At 36.3% G+C, this 20,482-nt stretch overlaps 1 protein-coding gene across 4 annotated transcripts in view; it reads right to left on the minus strand.

Annotated features, from left to right (window-relative positions):
* Positions 1-2,435: 2,435 nt before the first annotated feature.
* The window catches only part of uggt1 (UDP-glucose glycoprotein glucosyltransferase 1), a 59,306-nt gene continuing 41,259 nt past the window's right edge, over positions 2,436-20,482 (minus strand). For all 4 annotated transcript variants that reach the window (XM_073855176.1, XM_073855173.1, XM_073855174.1 and 1 more), the window contains 12 exons: positions 20,265-20,423; positions 20,090-20,175; positions 19,914-19,998; positions 16,384-16,472; positions 16,197-16,298; positions 15,582-15,666; positions 10,388-10,570; positions 9,792-9,952; positions 9,565-9,679; positions 7,378-7,494; positions 6,862-7,021; positions 2,436-3,303 (listed from right to left, as the gene is read on the minus strand). In XM_073855176.1, coding sequence (XP_073711277.1) covers positions 3,278-3,303; positions 6,862-7,021; positions 7,378-7,494; positions 9,565-9,679; positions 9,792-9,952; positions 10,388-10,570; positions 15,582-15,666; positions 16,197-16,298; positions 16,384-16,472; positions 19,914-19,998; positions 20,090-20,175; positions 20,265-20,423 — 1,368 coding nt within the window. In that variant the 3' untranslated portion in view covers positions 2,436-3,277. The remainder of the gene's footprint in view (positions 3,304-6,861; positions 7,022-7,377; positions 7,495-9,564; positions 9,680-9,791; positions 9,953-10,387; positions 10,571-15,581; positions 15,667-16,196; positions 16,299-16,383; positions 16,473-19,913; positions 19,999-20,089; positions 20,176-20,264; positions 20,424-20,482) is intronic.

A 20,482-nucleotide genomic window follows, 5' to 3' on the forward strand; every position in this document is an offset into this window, starting at 1 on the left:
TAATTTTTAGCAAAGTTTACTGTGAAATGTGTTCGTGCTGCCTTAAAATGTTGAGATAATTCAACTTAAAATATTAGTTAACTCAAAAAAAGTTGACTTATAAGTTGAAACAACAAATCTTTTTTAATGGTGTTCAGGCATTTCTTCTAAAAATAAATTTGGTCATTTGGGGTTAAATGAAAATTAAAAGACCAATTATTAAAAAAATTGCGAGCACACAAAATTCTAAATTCTACCTTGGTGGTGACTCCAATGTACCTTTACACTGTAAATTGTTTTTAGTTAATGCAAAAATAACACTTTTTTAAAGTCAAATTAACTTAAAATATTAAAGGGACACTCCACTTTTTTGAAAATAAACTCATTTTCCAGCTCCCCTAGAGCTAAACATTGATTTTTACAGTTTTGGAATCCAACCAGCCGACCTCCGTGTCTGGCGCTAGCACTTTTAGCATAGCTCAGCACAATCCACTGAATCCGACCAGACCACTAGCACTGCGCCCAAAAACAACCAAAGAGTTTCAACACTCCTCCCATTTAAAACTTGACTCCTCTGTAGTTACATCATGTACTGATATTACATAGTGCCTGAAAATAGTAGCCTGGCTCCGCCCTCCTACGTGCTTCCGCTTAATTTTCATTTCGCTTCAGTACTATGTCTGGGACTGCTCCGTAGAGTTTCGTTTTCTCCTGCAAAAATCTGCAGGATCAATAAGCGAACAGATGGGGGTGGCTAAGAACGATGACGTTGAGATTGTGCGTCAGTTTGAGTTGTAGTACAGTAATGGCAGCGGAGAAAGACGTGAGAAAATCTATTCGGCCCATTGTTGCAAAACTGCCGAATATACAGAAGTTAAAGCCGGAGCAAGAACCAGGTTTGCTAAGTTTTGTTTGTCTGATTATTCTTACTTCTTGTTTCTGGCCGGTTTCGGTGCATGATATACGTCATGACCAAACGTTAGCGATTGGTTATGGCAGATTCAGAGTGACTCTGGGCAGATCCAATATTTTTAAACTTCAACAGAGGACCCTCCTTAACGGAAGTAACGCTTTGCAATGGAGGGTGGCCAGACTCTCTGTACAAATTAAATTAATGTACGAGAGTCTGGTTGGACCAGGCTATGAAAATAGTCCCCTGCTATTGAAAGTTACCAAGGGGACTATTTTCATGTTACGGCAGCAAAGTCCTTCATTATTACACCAGAATGAGAGTATAGTTCCTAGACATATCGGCCTAGAAAATCTTAACTTTTAATTTTCTGTCGGTCTTAGTACACAGTGTAACTACAGAAGAGTCAAGCTCCAAACAAGAAAAACATCAAAACTCTTCGGTTATGTTTTTAGCTAATGGTCTAGTCAGATTCAATGGATTATGCTAAGCTATGCTAAAAGTGGTATTGCTGGATTTAAAAGAGGAACTATATTTTATGGCGTAATAGCACTTTTGGGAGTACTTCGACTCGCCTGAAAAGTCCGCTCCCCTTCTCCCTCTCATAATGGGACAGGGAGGGTGTTACTGTGCCGAGTCGAAGTACTCCCAAAAGTGCTATTACGCCATAAAATATAGTTCCTCTTTTAAATCCGCTTAGAAAAGCGCTATGTTTTATTTTGTACCACCAAACTTGCTCGTATAACTACTCGTCTTAAATAGGAAAAACGTTGATGTGTTTGGTCACTTCTAACTTTATCTTTAAATGGTACCATTGAATGAATGGGGCTAAGCTAAATGCTATCGAAGCGTCGCAGTGCGCTCCAGCGCTTACGTGCACGCACACAGATGATAGAGGGATGTATCAACAATTCTTAGTTAAGGTAATAACATATTTTAATATTGAAAATGAGTAGACTATTCCTTTAACCGTTCACCCACAATGAACATAATTTTCTCACCATCATGTCATTCAAAACCTTTTGGACTTTCTTTGGTGGAGCACAGATGAAATATTAAACAATGCAACATCCAGGGGCGGTTTCCCGGACAGGGATTAGACTAGTCCTAGACTTAAACACTTTTAAGAGCTCTCCAAACTGAAAACAACTTTCACTTACAGATCTTAAAATACATCAGGGCCCGTTGTTTTACTTCAAGATGCACACAGGTAATGTTTTTAGTAAGGCATGTTGTTTAAAACTAGTTATATTTCCTAATTAAACTAAGGCCTAGTCCTGAATTAAGCTAATCTTGGTCCGGGAAACCGCCCCCCAGTCTTATTTAATAATAATCATGGAATATCATGTTCATATATGGGATGCCAAGTCAAGCTCCCATATGAAAAAACAAGGCTGCATATGTTTCCAGCAAGTGTTTCATACTCAAGCTTATCAGCTCTACATAAAAGTCTAAATGCACATTGTCGGTGATTAATAATAAAAATATATTTTCTTCACACAAACCTTTAAGACTTTGAATAAAGTGCACAAGTTGTAAGGCCCACTTTTATAAAACCATTCAGATTTATTTTATGACAAATAGTGGTCAATACATTCTCAAATCATTCTTTGCGTTCATCAGTAAAAAGTCATGCTGTTTTGGAACAACATAAGAAGTTAATGATGGCACATTTTGGGGGTGAACTAATCCTTGACAAAATAGCTTTTGGACAGTGTTATGTAACCATTTACACTAAAGCATAATAACACTGACAGATTTGATTTTGGCTGGTAAAAAATAATTTTGATACGAATGTTCATACCCAAGATTTTTACATTGAGTCACTGAACTGTGATGTCACATGAAATGATTTGTGCTTTGAAGTCCACCTATTAAAACATCACATGGGTTTTAAAACACCATGGGTGTTTATTAAATAAACAGTGTGTCCTATGTTTTATTATTTAATAATCATTTTCACGAAAAGCCAGTGCATGTTAACAGTTAAGAGGGATATTTATCAAATCTTTTTAATATTAAAAATTGAACTGTGCACATGCATTCCCTATGGGCACTGCCTTGACCAATCAGAGGCCTTTTCGCTCAGATGAAACTGCTTTTGATTATAGCAAATGCATATATGTATCAGACCCAGAGTGTTTTAGGGGTTAAGCAAGTGCCTGATGAAAGAAGATGCCCTGTGCCTGCCCTTACCCTTACCCAACACCTCCAAGTAATGTAAGTCACAACCATTCAGATACAAAAAAAAGGAAATTTGCATTATTTTTCTTCAAGTCAAGTTCAGCATGAATGTCAACCCATTTCTGGAGGATAGGCTTATTTAAAACAGGTGAAGAAAAATGACTCTTTAAACAGAGTCTCCTCTTCATCAGCTGCAGAGCATCTCTACAGCTCTGTGTGCTTGTCACCACCTGAGAGAGAGAGAGAGAGAGAGAGAGAGAGAGAGAGAGAGAGAGAGAGAGAGAGAGAGAGAGAAAGATATTTTGAAGGAGGTTAAATAGTAATTAAGGTTGTAAAAAATATTGACACATGTGAGTATTGTGATATTTTGTTTGGCAGTACTGTATCGATTGTAAAAATAAATAAATATAAAAATAAAATAAATAATAATAATAATAAATAAAAATAATAATAACAACAAAATAAATAAATAAAGCGAGTCGATATATTGTGCTGTTTCCTGATTTATTATTATTAATTAATTAATTAAATTAATTAATTAATAATAATAAAACAGGAAACAACACAATATATCGACTCGCTTTACAGTATCACAATGCATCACAACCCATGTATTATGATTAGGGATGTGCACGAATGGTCGAATAATACTTGTTTGTTTTTAATGCACCAACGCAGGGTTAGGCAACTGCTCATTTAATGCTTTTTTACTTCACCTTTATTGACTTTTACAGACTTTAATGAAAAATATACATGAAAATTAATTTGTGTGTATTTCTGATTGTTTTGGCAATTCAGATGGTAGAGTTTTAATGCCTGGTTGTTTGTTTTTGGCCACCGGCTCAGTGTTATTAAGAAGTGCTTCTCCGCCACATTAGCGCATCATGAGAGATTTAGCTTCCTGTTATACACTTTATTTTGTTAATACAGAGCTAAATGAGACAGACATGGAAAACGAAACGAAAAACATTTATTATAGGCGGTGCTCTGTGGACAATGAACCGGATAACTAGAAAACAGTAGCAACAGCTTCGTCTTTGCATAGTGTTGTAAATTACGCTCGTAACTGCACAGTCAACAATAAGGTATCAAGTCAGCTTACAGATATTTTTCAGATATTTTTGTTGGATCTGTCTGTTGTTCTTACCGGATAATAAAGGCGCAGCGTATTCCCCGCAGCCAGCAATATTGTATGACGAAGGCATTCACTGGAGCAGGTAGGCTAAACATGGTTGTCTTTCTTCACAAAAACATGTCAAACTAAATGAAGAAGATATTCATATGCTGACTGTGCTGTGCAGTCTGTTATGTAGCCTATGTTTTTTTGTTCGCTCCAGGCTCTTACTTGGTGTTTCGAGTCTTTTTACATGAAGATAGCTAACTTTATGTTAAGTCCTCAAACTTTAAACTTCGCTTGGGGTTGGGGTATATTTGGTATAATAAAATTGCTGTATATAATTGCTGCTACTGTATAACACAACTATAAAACAACTTGAAACACAAAGGATTTGACTCTAACTTTGCTCCTCCAAACGGTAATGGCATTTTTCTGTAGGCTATTTTTTTAAAGAATAATTTTTTTTTACAATGTTTTCAACTTAAAAAATATATATATACAGAATATATCCTTAGCCTGTTGTGGATATTTCCTAATTATAAGCCTTCTGTAAAGTTGTGACAAAAAATGAAAAATACATAAAACTTCAACAACCAAAAAAAGTATAATTTAATGTCATTTAAATAATTTGAATATTCATTTTTATTAGTGTAAAATTTAGCAACTGGGACGATGAAGATGAATTTGGTAGTTAAATCGTGTTTTTATTAGCTAAGGCAATTATCTAAAGTCAAGTCATTTGTATCTTTTACTAATTTTGATAGGGTCATCAATCCTTTTATATCATCATGCCTGGACTATTGTAATATTCTCTATATACAGTGAGGAAAATAAGCCTCTAGTGTCTTTGGACAGCTCTTTGGTCTTGGCCATGTTAGTAATTGAATTCTCACTGATTGGATGGGGTGGACAGGTGTCTTTATGCATCTAATTTAGGATAATAAATGGAGTGGACATTCAATGATCTACTGACCGTCCTTCTACGAGATGCCCAGCCGATGCCTGACCAGCGACCACCGGCGGAACCAGTTTAATTTGCTTACCTGTTCACATACCCCGATAGTATTTATATATATAAATATATATGTATCTCTCTCTCAAGGGTTTTTTCCCTCCTAGGAGTTTTCCCCCTGGACTAGCCAGGAGGGTTTTTCTCCTAGGGGGTTTTTCTCATCCCCTGGAGAGTCCGCCACCTTTGGCTTAACTTACTGCTTTACTGTATACGTTACATTATTACTATGCTCGCTTTTCTATGCTTTTCATACATCTATTAATGTAAAGCTGCTTTGAAACAATTAACTATCTAACAGGTCTTTGAGAGTCTGAATTCTAGCTGATAGACACGTGTTCAAATACTTATTTGCCGCTGTATCATACAAATAAATAGTTAAAAATCATATATTGTGATTTTTGGATTTTTTTTAGATTATGTCTCTCACAGTGGATATGCACCTATGATGATTTCAGACCACTCCATGATTTCTAAGTGGGAGAACTTGCAAAATAGCAGGGTGTTCAAATACTTATTTGCCTCACTGTAGATATTGGTGAGGCATCTCTAACACGTTTATTAACGGGGACACGCAAACAAGAACACATTACACCTATATTAGCTTCCCTTCACTGGTTGCCCATTCATTTGAAAATTTATTTTTAAGATTTTACTTTTGGTTTTTAAATGATTAAATAATATTGCTCCTAAATATCTCTCTGATCTATTACACCCATATGCTCCGTCCAAAGCACTTAGGTCTGCTGGGCAACTGCTTTTAGTTTCCCCAATGCAAGATTTAAGAGCAGAGGTGAACGTGCCTTTGCAGTAGCAGCCCCCGAAACTCTGAAATAATTTGCCTTTGTACATTATGCAGGCACCTTCACTTTCTGTTTTAAAATCACATATTTGTATAGTACGACATATAACGCAGTATGAGAGCTACCTGTTAGGAATATTTTATGTTTCTGTTACTAATTGTATTTTTATTTATTTTATTTTTTATCCTTTCTAGTTCTACTGTTTATTTTATAATGCATGTACAGCACTTTGGTGAACGCCTGCTGTTTTAAAAAGGTGCTCTATAAATAAACTTTGATTTAATTTGATTTTAGTTTGCAGCACTTTGACCTCGGCGCGCAGTAACATCATCACTCCTGACGTCAATATTACTGCGCCCGATGTCGAAGTGCTGCAAACCAAGTGCTTTTCCGCCATACAATATAGTTCTCATTTTTTATCCGCTTTATTTCATTTTGTGCCACCATACATACTAGTGTAACTACTCATGTAACAGTCTTTAAAATAGGAAAACATGGAAGTGTTTGGTGGCTTCTACACTTGCTAACACAGACGCGCTATACAAAGATTAAGTGCACGCATTGGATAAAAATAGGTTATGTATTAATTTGTCTAAGTTGATGTAAGAACATTGTAAAATATTGAAAAAATTGTGTTGTTTTCCTTTAAAAATATAAGTTTAACAAGGAATGTTTAGTGTGGTTGAGCCATTAAAAGTCTTTTGTAATTCATTTTTTTAACATGGTAACAATAAGATTACTTGAGATATTTATTTTATAAGGTAAAGTTAAAATATTTCAACACTTCAAGAACCCTCAGACACTCCAAACTTGTTTAAAAATGACAGTGGCATTCAGGTTAGATAGAGTAAGAGCTTACCTGTGATGTCATTGCTTTCTGTGGCAAGTTTGGAAAGTTTCTCTTTCCCCTCCAGGAAGTGGTTATAGATTCTCTTAACCTCCTGGTCATAGTCGCTCCACTCAGATACTATACGCACAGCAGCCTGAAGCTTTGGCTCTTTCGTCTGAGGGTTGTTGCACTAAAGTAGACAATATCTCAATTACTGACAAATAACTACAGTACATGTCATAATCCAAACAATGAAAAACTTTATACTTTAACTCAGTGGTTCTCAAACTTGGTCGGCATTAGGTACGGTGCATCCCTTTATGCCCCCCCAAAGAAATGTAGGACATAATTTATGAATTTATAATAAATGTGATTAAACTGGGGCCCCCTGGCACCATCTCAGGGCCCCCATTTGAGAACCACTGCTTTAACTTTATCATGTTGGCTGTCGTTTTTTGATAGAATTATAACCAAGTTCTTATGAGGGCTAGAGTAATGTAAAGTTACTTGTGTATAAAATGACTGTGTAAAAACGTTCAGACCTACCAGATCTATAGTTTTGGCTTTCTTTTTAGACGCATCATCACACCACGTCTCACACCAAAGCCACTCTTGAGGAAGTGACTTGATGGGCACCTGGTGAATCATGTTGTTGGGCAGATCCTGGCAGTGCAAAAACATTATTAACATTTGTTCATTTTACATTTCCCTTAAAGAAATATTACACTTTCATAAAAAAATCCTGATATTTACTCGCATCCATTTCATCCAAGATTTATGTTCTTCTTTGTTCAGTCGAGAACAAATTAAGTTTTTTGAAAATAACATTCCAGGATTTTTCTCCATGTAATGAACTTTATTGGACCTCAACAGATTTCAATGCAGTTTAAAATTGCAGTTTTAATACAGCCTCAAAGAGCTTTAAACAATCCCAGCCGAGGCATAAGGGTCTTATCTAGCAAAACGATTATCATTTAAAAAATACACGTACTTTTAAACCACAACTTCTCGTCGTGTGATGCACCAATGCTACCGTACATATTACGTAATCACGTTGAAAGGTTACGCGTTACATATGTGAAACGCACACTACAATAAAGGTCACAATATGAAAAAAAATCCTGGAATGTTTTCCTCTAAAAATTTAATTTCTCCTTGATTGAACAAAGAAAGACATAAACATCTTGGATGACATGGTAAATTATCATATTGTTTTTATGAAAGGGGAGTATTCATTTAAATTTTTAAATCTTGAATTTTCCAGGTGATCTCAATAGCCTATTCCTCAAAATTACATTACTGCATTTGAGATGCAAGTCCAAAGATGAGAAGTGCATTCAAGGCACACACTTTTAAAGTAAAACACCACAGTTTTTCAGTATTTTACTTTGTTCTGACCTCAACTTAGACGAATGAATACATACCTATCTTTTTTCAATGCATGCACTTAGCATTTAGCCTAGCCCCATTCGGTCCTTGGGATCCAGGCAGGGATGAATTTGGAAGCCACCAAACACTTCCATGTTTTCCCTATTTAAAGACTGTTACATGAGTAGTTACACAAGTAAGTATGGTGGCACAAAACAAAACGTAAAATAAGAACTATATTGTATGGCAAAAGAGCACTTAGTTTCCAGCACTTCGAATTAATCATCACTCCTGACTCCTCCCCCTCTCCCTCAAACTTCGGTCAATATTACTGCTTAAAAATTGCCACGTTTTATTTTGTGCAACCATACTTACTCGTGTAACTACTCATGTAACCGTCTTTAAATAGGGAAAACATGGAAGTGTTTGGTGGCTTCTAAATTAATCCCTGTTTGGATCCTAATGAATGAATGGGGCTAAGCTGCAGCTAACACATTCATGACACGCTGTACAAAGATTAAATGCAGGTATTGAAAAAAGATAGGTGGGTCAGTGAAAAAACGGTTTGGCAAGATGAGAAATTCAAAAATCTTAAAAAAAAAAAACTTGTTTTAAAAGCATGAATCGGGTTTATTTCAATGCACATAGTGTATACTATTTATGTTCACTTTATGCAATAAAAAATTACATTTGCACCATTTTCATAAAGGTTTAGACTGAATGCACCTGAAAAAAATGAGAAATGGTGTAACCGCCAATTGCACCAAGAATTAGACATTTAAATTATTTTATCCACCTTGATGGCATGTAAGCGTAATCATAAAATAATCATTTTAAAATATTATTTTATTAGTTATTTCTAAATGTAATTTTTAATGCATGTTTGCAATATTTGTCCAGATATATGCTGATTATATTTTATTCCACATTTTTTATGAATATGTTTATACTTTCATTAAAAAAAATACTAGTTACACCAATTGACACAGACTGGTTACACCACATTGACATTTTTGCAATTATCCCCCAAATATTCTGTCAAAATTCAACAAAACCAGAAATTTTAGACTTGGTCCTCAAAAAAGAGAATTTATGCAAGTAATCTGCAAATTTATTTTAAAAATTTAACCCTTTTACATTTAATTGAACCATACGGACAGAAAATAATTAACATCACGTCATTGACCCAATTATGTATTAATTTGTCTAAGTTGAGATAAGAAAATATTAAAATATTGAAAAACTGTATTTTTCCTTTAATCAGTATGTGTGTTACCACATCCTCTGCTTTACCAACTGAGCTACAGGAACACTCTTACATCTTACACCTGTTGCAGGTATATAGACCATGAATAAATGGCATACCTGGTCCAGGTTAGACAGGCTGTTAGGATCTTGACTCAGTCCCTGGTATTGGCCTCTCAATCTGTCTCCAGCTGCAATCTTCCTAAACTTCTTCAGATCCACCACATACAAAGCACTAAGGGGCACAACAGCACACTTTGATACTCTTTGGCTTCAAAGAAACCCCAGTGGGTAGTTTAAAATACAGATTTAGCCCGATTGATACAAATCCAAATGTAAGTTCTTACCTGATGTGGTATTTACGTCCTGCCAAGTGACTGGCCCAGTAACCTGACTTCCAGAAACGGTATCCATCCATCTCTCTCCGGCTCTCGCAGAAAGGTGTGTAACCGTAAGGCGCCCCCTCCAGATCAAAGTCCCTCAGCTCCTTCAGGTCCGTCCGTACTATCTGCATGACAAACACACAGACATTCATCAATTCAAAAATATTAAAGGCCATATCATAAACATTTGGAAAGGATTGCATAGGAAAGTGTGTAAGAGATACAGAACCAACTATGGGTTGAAACAAGCTAGGATTTTTACTGTTTAGAAAGACAGTCTCCAACATTACCTCATTAATATTATAGTGTAGTTAAAAAATAAAGTCTAAGGGTTTAGAATGACGCAAGGGTGAGAAATGATGGCAGAATTTCATTTCTGGATAAACTATTCCTTTAAAAACGGTATTAACATTCTAACCCAAAGGTGGCAGCAATGTATCATTGAACAATGTGAATTTTCCTCCTAAGTTAATAAGCTGAACTACAACAACTCTGCATTTCCATTAACTTTAGTTTAGGTTCTAGAGAGATGATGTCAGATAGACCTATGGTTAAAGTACCTGATCAGCATCTACAAAGAGGAATTTATCCACAGCCAGAGGAAAGAGGACATCAAGGAAGAGGATCTTGTATCCCCAGATGATCCTTTGCTTCTCTGTCTGCTGGTGGAGCCAGCGTGGCCATTTATAATGTACAAGTTCATACTGAAAGCCGTATTTCTCTGCCATGTATGGAATGAATTCCTATAAGAGACATGCGGTACAAATGTTCATTAGAATGAACAATTTAAACCAGATGTCCGAAAATAAAAATACAGTACAGTAACAAAAAATACAGTACAGTAACACATTAAAAAAGACGGTTTAATTGAAGGGTCAGAGAGAAGATTAATTTTACACGCTTCTTATCTAGATGAGATGTTGCTAAGATGTTTTGAAGGTTTTTTAGCATTTTGGTACTATTTACTGGCCCAATTCAAAGTGCTTACATCCCTTCTTCCATGTAAAGCCACTTTCCCACTGAAAAAAAAAACAATAAACCGGAAGTCATTTATTCTCTATGGCAGGGCTAGTCAACCGGTGGCCCGCAGGCCAAGTGCGGCCCGCCAATCATCTTTATCCGGCCCGCCGGTCACCTTTGGCCGTTTTTCAATCAGAAGGCCTCCGGAGGTCGCATATGCAGACTTCATTCGTCATCAAGTTTAAGTTAACTGAGCATTACATTCACAAATCATAAGCATATTACAACAATTTACGATTAACTAAGAATAATAGTCAACTTTAGAATTGTTAAATTATGAAATTAGACTTAATGACGTATGCAAAATGCGACCTCCGGAGGCTGCAGCCTTATTGAGAAACGACCATAGTCTGATTTAAATTCAGCGTGGTTACTTTTACCTTTACACTGTACAAGACAACACAGAAAGGGGCTGTGTGGGGTGCCAACCATCTGCGGGTGCGTAATTATCTGATCCAATTCGAGCTTTGGATGCATTCAAGAAAATAACGTTATGCGACTACACGCATGTGACGAGGAGACCGGAAGTGATGTATTTCAGTGTGTTCCAATCAAAACTGTGTGCAAAGTTAAAATTATTAATTATTTTTTGTTTTAATTAAATTATTAACTATACATATATTCGTAGATTAAAGGTTCTCTCCCATGACAGATTTACTATTAAACTACATTTTCGTTACGACTGCCACTAGGGGGCGAACTTTTATATCTGTAATGTACAATGGAAAGGCTGTTTAGCCTATGTATCTATAAAATATTAAAAAAGAAAACATGTAGTGCAATTTTAGTCATTAGGAGAAGACTGGCTATATGTTGTGAATACTTGACATGTAACAATTAATGAAAGTAAACAGTTATAAACAAAATATGTTTAGGAGTGTTGATCTTTTACACTTTTACTATTAACATTTGGCTCTTACATGTTAAACTGCAATTGTTTTTAAATATTAATAAAGAAAATATGAGTTTTCAGTAATTAAAAGGCTTTTAATTAAGGTTTTTAATATGTTTTTTTCAAATATACTACAACAAAAGTAACAAAAATGACAACACCACATACACATATATGGTAAAAGTAAAAAATATATCAAAAGTAAAAATAGGGGTAAAAGTTTGGCCCGCGTCATATTTACAATTTTAAAATCTGGCCCCCGAAGAAAAGTAGTTGAAGACCCCTGCTCTATGGAGAGTCGCAAAGGTGCTGCGTGGGGTGCCAACCATCTGCAAATGCGTAATTTTCGGATTGAAACAACACTGAACTTGTGCGACTACACAGCATGACATGTGCAACCGGAAGTGATTCACCTCAGTGTATTACAAACAAGCCATTGTGTACAAGGTAAAAATTATTTATTATTTTTTGTTTATGTTTATCAGTAATTAAACTGAGATCTCATACTACTGCCACTAGGGGGGCAAACTCCGACAGTCATGTCCAAAAGTCGTATCCAGTGGAAAGTCGGCTTACGTCTATGGGACGTATATCAGTTATGCACGTAGCACAACCCATGCAGGAAAACACAGTAAAAATATATATATATTTGCACTTTTAATATATAATACTTTTAATATAAAACTTTTAACTAGGATTTACAAGTCATTTTAATCATCTTGACAAGTGATGTGTTGCTGTAACTTAAATATATATATATATATATATATAGCTTTTAAAATGTAAACTGATGTGTCAAGTTTTTAGGGTAAACTACCCTTCCACTTGAGCAGTAGCAGGAAACTGCAAGGTCTCTTAAACATAAAATTAAATAAAAAATTTAATTAAATCCTAATTTCTAATTTTAAAGAAATTTGTCTTTTTACTTCATTCCGCTAAAAAACACTCAAGATGTGTTTGGTGCCAAGAGGGGTCACACTGATGATGCCTAAAGAAGACATTTAGTCCTGAATTTTTCTTTGAACATATTTCCTGTATGTATCTTAATTAAATAGATAAATATGGATGGCAATTAAAACTTCTAAAACAACAAGTCTGGAGGTGGTGGCTTAAAGGCGGAGTCCACGATGTTTGAAAAACGCTTTGGAAAAGGAGACGGGCCGACTACCAAAACACACTTATAGCCAATCAGCAGTAAGGAGCGTCTCTGCTACTAACCGACATCCTTGCCGGGTTGCGTATGTGTGGGGCGGGTCTATCAACAGAAGGTCCAGATTCTATTGGGGTAGGGGCGTGTTTGTTTAGGTGGTTTCAAAAATCAACATTGGCTTTCAAACATCGTGGACTCCGCCTTTAAGACTTTTGCACAGTACTGTTTATTATACATGTTCTCCTAATGACAAAAATTGCAATTCATGTTTTCTTTATTAATATTTTAAATATTAAAAAGGCTTAACTGCTTTTCCATTGTACACTACATTCGAATGAGAGAATGTCAGAGTTCGCCCCCTAGTGGCAGTCGTAATGAAATTTCAGTTTAATTGTAAATCTGTGTCAACATGGAAGAGAAGCTTATTCCAGCGCAAGAGCATTTAATCTACGAATATATATATACTTATTAATTTACTTATCAGTAATCAACCGTTTTTAAAGGCTTCAAGTGTTACTGATAACAGGGTATATACCATAGATATGTATAAAGGCTGGATGTCTTACGGCGGAGTCTCTAACGTCCTCACCTGGCGGCCATCTTGCCACGGACAGTTCGCTCACTCTAAGCATTGAGTTTAATGGGGCAGGTACTTTTGGATGACCATAACTTGCTCAGTTTTCTGCCGATTTTCAAACGGTTTGGTTTCTTGAAACGTTATTAACGTGGCTATAATTCTGGATGCTTTAACATTTTTCATGATTTTTTTCAATTTTTTTTGTATAAGCATGCAGTGTCATAGGTACATCTTTGACATTTATAACAAACCAAACCGTTTGAAAATCGGCAAAAAACTAAGCAAGTGATGGTCATTTAAAAGCACCTGCACCACTAAAACCCAATGCTACGAGTGAGCGAGCGTCATGTGGCAAGATGGCCGCCAAAATGCGGACGTTCCACTCAATTGGCCAGCAGCAAGGGCGAGACATCTAGCCTTTATACATATCTATGGTATATACAGCAATCCTTAAGTTAAATTTACTACTTTTTAATACCTTTTTTACTACCTTCAGAATTTTTTTTTAAACGATCACGACACTAAATTGCAAGTGTTAATCAGCGACCTTTCTATTATTTACACAGATTTTGACATATATAACATACAAAAAAGAATACTCTATTCAATAGATTTAGAGACTGATGTTGACAACATATTGCACATTTATATCACTTAGTGACATTGATGTTTTTTTACACACCGAACAATAAGCCTGCTTGTTATTCCCTACTACAGGCCTGAGCTAGTCCTTAAACGCTGGGTCATTAACCCAGCTATTAGAAAACTTGCATTTGCCCATGAAGACGACGATGGTTGTCCAGTCGTTGAAGATATGCCTTGAAGCAAGTCTAAAATAAAACGTAAGCCAGCCACTTCTGTTGAGCGCGCAGTGTTCTGAGACGATGCCGAACGACCACTGAATATGACGTCAGCATCAAACATACGTTGAGACGGAGACGAAAGATCTTTGATTATGTGTCCAGATATGCTAAAGCCCATATTTAAACGAACTAACGCGAACGCAGATAGAATTTCAACCAGAATAGGACACCTGATAGTCTGAAAAAATAATACCCAATTTGGAAAAAAGTAATACCTCTGAGACCACATTTAACACTTTTAATGGCCTTAAATTTGACAATTTTGATTGATCACTTTTTAATACTTTTTAAAACCCCGCGGACACCCTGGATAAAGTTAAACAAAAAGGATTAATAACTCTTGCACACAGTGTTTTGATTGGGACACACTGAAATACATCACTTCCGGTTGGCGTGTCACATACTGTGTAGTCGAACAAGTTTTTTTTTAATGGATGCAAAGCTCAAATTGGATCCAATAATTACGTACCCACAGATGGTTGGCACCCCATGCAGCCCCTTTCATGCTCTCCTTACGGCCGTCCTTTGTCATATACATTGAAAAGGTAAAGTAACCATGCTGATTTTAAATCAGACAAAGATGACCGGTGAGCCAGATAAAGATAATTGAAGGGTCCGCCATTTGACTACCCCTGGTGTATATATTATGTTTCCCCAATTTTCTGTTTGCCCTTTATTTACTGTAATTATATATCTGTTATATCGACACTGCTTTCTCTGTAACAAAATAAGGTTGTATTTGTTAACCTTAGTAAATGCATTAGCTAACGTGAACTAACAATGAACAATAGTTCTACAGTTATTAGTAGAGTTCTTACAGTTAAGTTCATGTTATTTTTAGCATTTACTAATTTATTATTAAAATGAACTGTTAACTTAATGTACCGTGAACTAACATGAATAATTGCATTGGCAATCACTAACATTACCAAAGTTAATAAATACTGAAAAAGTATATTGATCATTGTTAGTTTATGTTAGCTAAGGCATTTACTAATGTTAACACATACTGTACAACCTTATTGTAAAATGTTAGCGCTTTTTTAAAATCGCCCATTAAAAAACATCAATCACTAGATGACACATTAAAAATTACACGTAAATACTAGGCATAGTAAAAGTTATAAAAACAAGTTATGGGTTTGTTCTGTTGTTTACCCTAAAACAAGCTTTTGTGGATTTGTTTTAATAGCTTGAGTTTAATCTGTTACACAACCACACCATTATCATCTTTTAAAATTCTGACAGGTACCTTAAAATTTGGAGACAGGTAGTTTTTGAGAAACCAGAACTTGACGGGTGTCTTGGTGTGTTTGAGCACAGACAGCATCATTATCCTGCAGAGACCGAGAGAGAGAGAGAGAGAGAGAGAGAGAGAGAGAGAGAGAGAGAGAGAGAGAGAGAGAGAGAGAAAGAGAGGCCAAAGCTCAACACATTGTGCCTGCAGTGACAGGAGATGAGTAATGTGTGTGACCTTCTAAACTGAGCTGCATTACACAACCACAAACAATACTGCTAATAAGACACGGCAAGCCTAAAGATCAGCATTTGAAAACAAGATTATTCCCTTAACAGAAAATAAATACACATATACGTAAATAACGCTAAATGTCACAGAAAGTCAAGATGCGACCCAAGTCAGTAGGTCATGAAAAGTCGTTGGATTTTTGTAATATGTGAAATACGATTCGTGGGTTGTTTCGTTTCTCAACATCACATAAGGATATACACAAGAGTATTTGTCTATATTACATGTCAAAGCTGTAGCCATTTCTGCTGCATAACAATAAGATTAAATTCAAATATTTGATTTTACATACAGCAGAAATGTCACAGTTCAGTCACGAACATAAACGCCGGCGTTTACCTGAGGAACCTCTCGTACAAGTGACCGGAGGCCACTGAGAATATGTTAATGACATCATCCTTCTCCTGCTTTGTTTCTTCTGGTTTGGAACCAGTAAACCCTCTGAAAGAGTGAAGGCAATGTAATGTAATAATGTAATATTACAAGCAAAATGAATGAAAAAGCAACATAGCAGGTGGGTTTGTACCTGGTTAGAGACGTCCAGAATCCAGAGTCGTTCTCATGGGTACCATCACTCAGAAGATCCTCGTTCATCATGTCAGGCTTTTTCTGCACCTAAACACATTTCAAACATCAGATCATGTCTCAAAGCTCAGAGTTAGTGTCTGCAGTCGAACATGACAAAGAGAAAGTGGTGGTCAAACTACAATTTTCGTTCCACTAACTTTCATTCATACGCATGCGAATGTGTGAGACCGAAAACGCACATGCGAAGATATTTCGCTGCGTACCGAAGTTCAAGTCTAGTGAACTATGACCTGTGAATTCATATCACCGGTACGTAACTGCATTGCCTTTCTCTTTACTGAAAAGAAAAAAGGATAAAGCCAAAAGGACTTGTATTCAGGGTTCCCAAACCTTAGTTAACTTCAAATTCAAGGACATTTCAAGGACTTCCAGTTCCAATACTCTAAAATTCAAGGACTAAATGTGGAGACACGTTTCTAGTGAGAGCAAGGTTACATCGTGTTACCTTTTAAGATATATTATTACACAGTTCCCTTTTGAGGGAACTCACGCTGCATCACTGCGGTGACACTTTGGGGACGCCTCCAGGGGTAAGTGCGTCTAAATGTGTATATCGAATTCAACCAATGGTGAGGCTTAACGACAAAGACAGGGTGACGCGGGAGCCAGGAGGTATATCGCTATCTGAAATATTGCCAAAGACGGCATTACAGGGGCACAGGAAGTATGGCAAGGGAGACGCAGCGTCTCGTTCCCTTCTTAGCGAACAACAGTTACATACGTAACAAGAGACGTTTTCATGCGTCAAACACAACTATGCAAAAAAGCATTTTGGTATGAATTAACATTCGCATACAGAAGATATAAGCATTTAAAGCAAACAATTTAGCACGTGTGCTTAAAAAGTCTACAATTTTTATGATATTATCCTACACTGCAGGGAATAATATGGATTTTTTTCCAGAAAACGTCTTGCATAAAATATATTCAAGTACTTTCAATGACCTGTATCTATGTATGTATATTTTCAAAAACTTACCAGGGCCTTGAATTTTTCCTCCAGATTCACAAACTTTCAAGGATTTCAAGGACCCGTGGGAACCCTGTTGTATTGACGAACCACTCCCCGCCCATATTTACAGAAACGTCCAAAAAATATTTGCATGCTCAAAGTCTAGTGTGACCTTCCCTTAAGTTAAAGCTCACATAACAAATGTTGTACCTATAGAGTACTATTACATCCTTCATATATCCTACAAGCGAGTTACCAGCAAGCAACACACAAAAAACATTACAACACTATCTCTGGATAACTTATCATTTACACTGCAAAAAAGTATTTTCAAAAAAAATTATTTGTATTTTTGTCTTGGTTTCATTAAAAATATCTAAAAATTCTTAAATTAAGATGCTTTTTCTTGATGAGCAAAACGACCCAAGAAAATAAGTCTAGTTTTTAAAACAAAAATATCAAATTTAAGTGATTTTGTGCCTAAAACAAGCAAAAAAATCTGCCAATGGGGTAAGCAAATTTTTCTTGAATTTAGTGTTTAAAGTTCGGTATTTTACAACTTAAAGCCTTGTTTTCAGATTGTTTATGATGAAATAGAACGGTTTTGACTAAAATTTTGACATATGCGGCTGCCCCGAGAATTTTCTGGTGTTTGTTGCCTCACCTCCCACCTCTACAATGGGTCTATAGGTGCACCGGAACAATCCTTTCCAAAATGCATCAAACCTCCGTCCACAAAGACGTGAAACCCACAGAGTGGTCAGGGGTGTTCACTGATAGGCTCACACAAAAATCGCTGCAAAAGATGCGTTTCAACAGGTGTTTTAGCATTCGTTGTAAACTTGTTGACCTATTTTTACTCAGTAACGGATATGATTTAAAATGTAGCGAAGTACAATACTTTAAATAAAACATACTTAAGTAAAAGTAAAAGTACAGATTTTAAAAACTACTCAAAAAAGTAAAAATACACAAAAAAACTACTCAATTACAGTAACGTGAGTAAATGTAATTCGTTACTTTCCACCTCTGGTGTTCACTCCAGCCCAGGTGTTGGCGATAATCCGGCTTTGCCAATTGCAAGAATACAAACGGGTTCCCGGCGCGGAGTAATACCGTACCTCACAGCACATCTAATACAAGTCAATGGAGTTGGCAAAAACTACGATAAAACATGTTGGAATGCGTCTTTTGCAGCGATTTTTGTGTGAGCATATCAGTGAACACCCCTGACCACTCGGTGAGTTTCACGTCTTTGTAAATGAAAGTTTAATGCATTTTAGGAAGGATTGTTCCTGTGCACCTATAGAACCATTGTTCAAATTTCAGTCAAAACCGTTCTATTTCATCATAAACAATCTGAAAACAGGGCTTTAAGTGTAAAATACCGAACTTGTCCTTTAAGAAAAATGTTCAAGATTTTTTTGCTTACCCCATTGGCAGATTTTTTCTTGTTTTATGCACGAAATCACTTAAATTTGATATTTTTGGTCTAAACACTAGACTTTTTTCTTGGGTCGTTCTGCTCATCAAGAAAAAGCAGATTTAAGAATTTTTAAATATTTTTTTCTTGAAAATCATTTTTTGCAGTGTACTACCTGCTTTTTTGACACTTTGTCCATGTTTAGCATGAGAAATCCGACTCACGGTGTAAAAAAGTCAGAACGCATGAAATAGCTTTAGCCCTTTATGTGTTTGCAATGTCAGAATAGATACGGTACTAAAACTTGCCAAACAAAATGTTTCGTAAATGTTTTGTTAACTGTGAAAAGTGCAAACAAATACTTATACTTGTATACTAAGAGAAAGGAGTTCAGCAGTAAAAATTAAACACTTCAGCTTTAAATAAACATTAAAGTCACATAATGCGAGTACAATATTACTTTAGTGAGTAATCACAAAGCGGCAAGTCTGCAATTTCAGAATAATGTATGCTATAAAATTTGCAATGCAATAAGTTTTCTTTGACATAAGCAATTTTGCAGCTAATATGAAAGAGCTAAGCAATTCTTTTGTCGCAGTAACTACACGTCAGTGACATAATTGAAAGTTTCTTCGACAGAAACGCATTTATTGCTGGTAAATTGTCTCAATTCCCCAGTCACTGGCAGGTGAGGCGTATGTTAATTTTGTGTGGCAAAAAAAACAGCTGCCAACTTTTGACAAGAAAACAATAATCCAAACCCCAAGACATTCGCTGCCGCAAAACACACACATTTTAGCCAATGCTGTGCATCTACAGGTCCAAAGTGTCAAAATTTAAAATATACAGTATATATAAACAAACCACAAACATCCACACTCAAAATCCAATCGTACTGGACACCTCCCACACAACTGGAGAAATCTGACAGTCTGTCATATATTACAGTATGCATAGGGAAAGAAAATTATATCTCACACGTTTCTGCCTACAGACGCCGTATAATAATTGTGCATCTCTGTTAATACCCTGCAAAGACAAAGACCTCACGTCTGACCTCAGCCGACAGCTGATTCACACGAGCTTTACTTACTTTTACTTTAATGATCTTGCTTTTGAAGGTGTTAAGGACGACGATTAAATCTTCAGCTTCGGCTGGGGAGTCTGTGCCATCGTGACTGCGATCGAGAAGGAAAACGATGAAATAAATCAGCAAACAGGCACAGGGACATACAGAGAACAGACATCTGACAAGCCCTAATAGGGTACCTGTAGATTTTGTAGATATCTTCCGACCTGCCTTTTCTTAGTCGGAGGATCCAGGCTCCCGGATTTGCTTTCAGCTGGAAATAGCCCTGTAAAAGATACAACGCAATAAGGGGCAGCCGTTTCCAAGACAAAACAGGCAATTATTTTATTGGATAAGTATGTGACATCAATTTACCAGGTTGGCCATGACAATGGTGTCAACTATAACTGGGTCCGAGGGGGTCCCTAATGTGAACTGCAGCCCGCGGGGTGGCTGACCCGTTGTTACGTCAAAACAGTGACCCTCCAGTAATAAATATTCCAGCTCATACTCTGCGGCCACAACATTTTCCACCTTTAGAAAGGAAGGGGGGATTTAGGGTTAATGTACACTGATGAATATTTGCCATCATG

Source organism: Misgurnus anguillicaudatus, chromosome 2 (genome assembly GCF_027580225.2).
Source record: "Misgurnus anguillicaudatus chromosome 2, ASM2758022v2, whole genome shotgun sequence".
Lineage (NCBI taxonomy): Eukaryota > Metazoa > Chordata > Actinopteri > Cypriniformes > Cobitidae > Misgurnus > Misgurnus anguillicaudatus.